Source organism: Hippocampus comes, unplaced genomic scaffold (genome assembly GCF_001891065.2).
Source record: "Hippocampus comes isolate QL1 unplaced genomic scaffold, H_comes_QL1_v1.1 scaffold124, whole genome shotgun sequence".
NCBI lineage: Eukaryota > Metazoa > Chordata > Actinopteri > Syngnathiformes > Syngnathidae > Hippocampus > Hippocampus comes.
In genome coordinates this window covers 856,859-861,427 of record NW_017805075.1, presented here as the reverse complement: position 1 = coordinate 861,427, position 4,569 = coordinate 856,859, and the positions used below count along the sequence as shown (strand labels likewise).

General features: G+C 41.7%; 2 protein-coding genes across 4 annotated transcripts in view; both read left to right on the top strand.

The window, feature by feature from the left end:
- Positions 1 to 2,452, top strand: part of rad21l1 (RAD21 cohesin complex component like 1) — a 10,176-nt gene extending 7,724 nt beyond the window's left edge. Inside the window, exons 12-14 of one of the 2 annotated variants that reach the window (XM_019865026.1) lie at positions 1,478 to 1,555; positions 2,043 to 2,162; positions 2,236 to 2,452. In XM_019865026.1, coding sequence (XP_019720585.1) covers positions 1,478 to 1,555; positions 2,043 to 2,150 — 186 coding nt within the window. In that variant the 3' untranslated portion in view covers positions 2,151 to 2,162; positions 2,236 to 2,452. Of the gene's footprint in view, positions 1 to 1,477; positions 1,556 to 1,946; positions 2,163 to 2,235 lie in introns of both variants that reach the window. The other variant, XM_019865025.1, reaches the window with a different exon arrangement.
- A 933-nt stretch (positions 2,453 to 3,385) lies between these two features.
- The window catches only part of snpha (syntaphilin a), a 12,217-nt gene continuing 11,033 nt past the window's right edge, over positions 3,386 to 4,569 (top strand). For both annotated transcript variants that reach the window (XM_019865246.1, XM_019865244.1), the window contains exon 1: positions 3,386 to 4,064. The gene's annotated coding sequence lies outside the window, so the exon portion shown is untranslated. The remainder of the gene's footprint in view (positions 4,065 to 4,569) is intronic.

Here is a 4,569-nt window from a genome sequence, read left to right as displayed (position 1 = left end):
AAGTTAAAATCTTTCGCAATTGCAGTCAAACGCACGCCAATAAAAAGTCACTTACATGTCTTCGTTTCGAATCTGATGAATGAAAACGGCAAAGCGAACACGTTTCTTCGCCGTGTCGAGTGGGTGCTGCTTTTAAGCTAGTGCCGCGTTCTACAGGACGTTAAGTGAATAAAGTTAAAATCATTCACAATTACAGTAAAACGCACGCCAATAAAAACTCACTTACACGTCGTCGTTTCGAATCTGATGATCGAAAAACGCGAAGTGAAAATGTGTCTCAGTGTCGTCGTTCCGTAGCATCGGGTGGGCGTTGCGTGTATTTAAGCTCCCGCGGCATGACGTCTCAATCCGGGTTACGGGTAGTGGAATTTCCGCTTACGTAAGTTCCGGTAACATGTAATATCGTAGTCAAAATGTTAATGCACAGGCTTTTGTTCCGGGTGAAGGAATTCCTTTTCATAGAATTCCGGGGATGGGAATATTTACACTATATTTTTTCGAGAACCTGCTCTTTTGGCTCAGGTAAGCTCACTACAAAGAGCCGGAATGTGAAAGATCATGCACTGATAGGCTAAGTTATGGTTGTTAATAAAATCATTGATCGGGAACTCCCAAGTTGCCTTAAGAACAGTCTACCAGCTTACTGCTAACATATAATATAAAGTATCATTGTCATGCTAATGATTAGCATCAGTAATCACGGTTTTACAGCCTTTTCATTTCAAGCAATGGATATTTGCACAAAAATGGTGGCAGAGTATTTGTAAAGAGATCATAGAACAATGCTCACTGGCATTTTTTTATTCATATATTCTTTTTAAATTACTAATATGACTGAAGCTTACTAAGTCCTCATTGAATAAGGTGTCCATTTCATTTTGTGTCTGTATGACTACTATACAGTACAGCCTCCTGTTGGTGAAGGCGGGCACAGCAGAAGGAGCAGCATACTGAATTCGATTGCAGCATTAATCACCTAACAACTGTTTAATGATTTACATTCTGTTCAGTTGTGTTATTATTGTTTTTATAAGCATTATTGTAGAGTGCTACAAAATAAGAGGGGCAGGAATGGAATGTAATAAGGGTATTTCCATTCATTTTAATGAGGAAAGATAATTTGAGATACCAGTGTTTTCAGTGCAACGTTGACGTCCCCTTCGTACCCCTTTGCTCCCATTGACCAGTCGTATCAGAGCCTCTGCAATTAGGAAATCACATTAATAATTGGGAACGCAGTGTTCCTGAAGTATTTACTCTTTTTTTTCCTCTCCCAACTGTGTCAAGAGTGTAGTTTGAGAGTGATATAATGTCGCTGTACCTTTTCCAGGCTTGTTCGCCTTTGCAGAAGTATTAACAATAGGCAGCGAACTAAAAGGACTGCTGAAGCAGATGGTTCCCGTTAACTTGTCCAAGACCTCCCTGGAGATTGAGCTGGCGCTACTAGTAAATAACTCACTCCCTTTGTAACTTGCAGTCTTTGCTGGGCAGCCAAAATTTTGGCGAGAAGCAGGCGGTGTACCAACAGGCACACATGCTCCTGAAATCTCTACAAGTAAGAACCTAAAAATAAAGTGTTTTCTTTTTTTCTTATTATAGCTGCATGCTTTCTTGTTAATACCGCATTTCCTCAAATCGTGGCCTTTGTTTTAATAAACAACATAGACCACTTAATTTGTATTAATAATTCATATGTTGCTAAAATGTTGAAGTATTCTTGAGTTTCTTTAGTTTTCAGTGAGATGTTGTAAAACTGTCAGTTTATAGTTCTGCCCTACCCTTTTTTTGTGGGCCACAAATAATCATTTGGTGGGTCGTCTCTGGCCACCTAGTTTGACACATTTGCAGAATCCAACACAGTGTGTGTGTGTGTGTGTGTGTGTGTGTGTGTGTGTGTGTGTGTGTGTGTGTGTGTGTGTGTGTGTGTGTGTGTGTGCGTGCATCAGTGGCGTGAGGACACGTCGTTCTGCCTGAGGGACCTCTGCTCAGGAAACACCCGCATGCAGGTGGCTAGAACGTTCCATTGTTTCCTTGTGCTTCAGAAGGAAGGGGCTGTGAGTCTGCACCAGAGTGAGCCATACCAGGACATCTTTGTCACCCCCGGTCCTGCATTCTTCTTGCTGGAAAATGCCAAGACAGACGACGTTTAAGAAGGCAAGTTGTTTGTGGGAATCTTCAACGAGTTGCAGTTTTGGTTCTAGAGGACTCGTGGTTGTATGTTAAGCAATAATATAGTTGCAAGAAAACAGTATTTATTTTTATCCATTCCAGAGCAACTTAAATTTCAAGTGAAACCCAATTTTAATTAACTGTTGAAAACAGAACTTTCGTATGGGTAAAATCTTTATTGACATTTGTTACTACTGGTGCTTGAAAATGCTGCTGTTGAACAGCGATCAAAAATTGTATCCAACTGTAAATTATGATTATTCATTAAATTATTAAGACATGATTTTTTTGTTTGTAACATTCAGGTTTGTTGTATTACAGTCGTCACTGTTATGTCACAGTTCACTTATTGCAGGTTCACTGCTTGCAAATATTTTTATCATAATTACGGCGCAAATTATTCACTATATTGGTGTGCCGATTTCCAAGTACAAATGAATTGCAATGGAACTAAACCCCCCAAAATGTTTTCGCAAGACGCTGTTGAATGGGCCACAAAACATTATGACATAAATTTTGGTCGACAACAGAGAGCAAAATGACGCGCACCTAAGAGAGATGGAAACTGATGAGTGAGTCAGTTTAATTCTTATTCCACTAACCCGGCATTGATTAGAATACCATGTTCAGACTTCTGGGAGCATGTACCACATAATTTGGTCATAAAATAAAAATTGGGTTTATTTCCCCTTCAAATTACACTGCACATCGGTGGGAAATTCAATTTTGTTAGCTAATTTAACATAATCCATCCATCCATTCTCAGAACTGCTTATCCTCACAAGGGCTGCAGGCACGCTGGAGCCTGTCCCATCTGATATGACATCATATACAGTATGCTGTTATATAATATAGGCTCTTTAATTGAATTAGTATTGGTAGCGCTGCTAGTTTAGAATGACTTGTAGTCCCTCCTGGTGAAGCAGACACAGTCATAGCTTTATTATCCATCCATCCATCCATCCATCAATGCATTTTCCGATCCGCTTTATCCTCACATAGGTCAGTAGGCAGGGGACACCCTGAATCGGTTGCCAGCCAATCGTAGGGCACACAGAGATGAACAACCATCCGCGGTCACACTTACACCTAGGGACAATTTAGAGTGTTCAATCAGCCTGCCATGCATGTTTTGGGAGGAAACCCGAGTACCCAGAGAAAACCCACGCAGGCCTGGGGAGAACATCCAAACTCCACACAAGAAGGACGGAGCTGGGATCGAACCCACGACCTCTGCACTGTGAGGTAGACACGCTAACCACTGGATCACCAGGCCGCCCCATAGCTTTATTAAATAAAGGTAATAAATTGAACACATAACACGCGACCTACCGTTTGCCACAATTGACGCTGAGTAACTGAGCAGACACTCAGCCAAGTCGACTCTTCGTTTGCTAACTCCAAGGTCACACTGCAGATAGTCACAGATACTACAGTACTGCAGAACATGAGGGTAGCCACGGTGCACCTCACATGTATTCATTATATGTATGCTTTCAAATATATGTAAATAATAAAATGTATATTTACTGTAGGTGCTACTTTGTGGATTTCGTGTGTCGCGGGGATGGTCTGCAATGTGAACCCTGCAATAAACCAGTCATTACTGTATGTTTAGCATAATCAGGTTTAATCCATATACCGTATGTATGTGGGCGGCTCTGTCTTCCTGCTGGGTGCTGTCACCCTTCTGGGAAGACTGTTTTTTTTTTAATCCATCCATTCTTGACTGGAGAATGGAGCCTACCCAAGCTGACTTCCCACCAAGAGTACCGTACACACTGGATTGGTCGCCAGTCAATCACAGGGCACAGAAAGAGACAGAAAAACATTCACTCACATTCACGCTGACCCTGAGTGGGAACTTAAAGCCACACTGCCTGCACCCAAGTCAGGTGAGTATACAGCCACACCATTTGTATTATTGTAGAAGGGGTTCCGTCAGTCGTCATCTGTACCTGTGGGTAAAAAACAAAAACAAAAAAACAAAAAAGGACGTTTCGCTTCTCTCACAGAAGCTTCGTCAGCGGTAGACAACTCTGAAGTCTCCGTGAAGACTCTGGGAAATTGCTCTGCGCTAAAAAGCTGAGCGTGGCCTATTTGAGGACTGGGTGGGGATGGTTCCTAGCTAGGTGTAATTAGAACACTTGAACATTGAGCGAGCCAAATCTCCACCAACACCAAGTCGAGAGAGAGTGAGGTCAAACACATTGAGAGGGCACTGTCAGGGTGTAGCTACCCTAAATGGGCCTTTGGTAAAGCTAGGAAAATTAAAACAAACAGAGAGGAAACCAACCAACAGAGAGAAAAGAAGAGAAGGGGTGTCTGTGTACCTTATATTGCCGGCCTCTCAGAGAAAATACAAAGAATATTTCTACAACATGATATTCCTGTTTATTT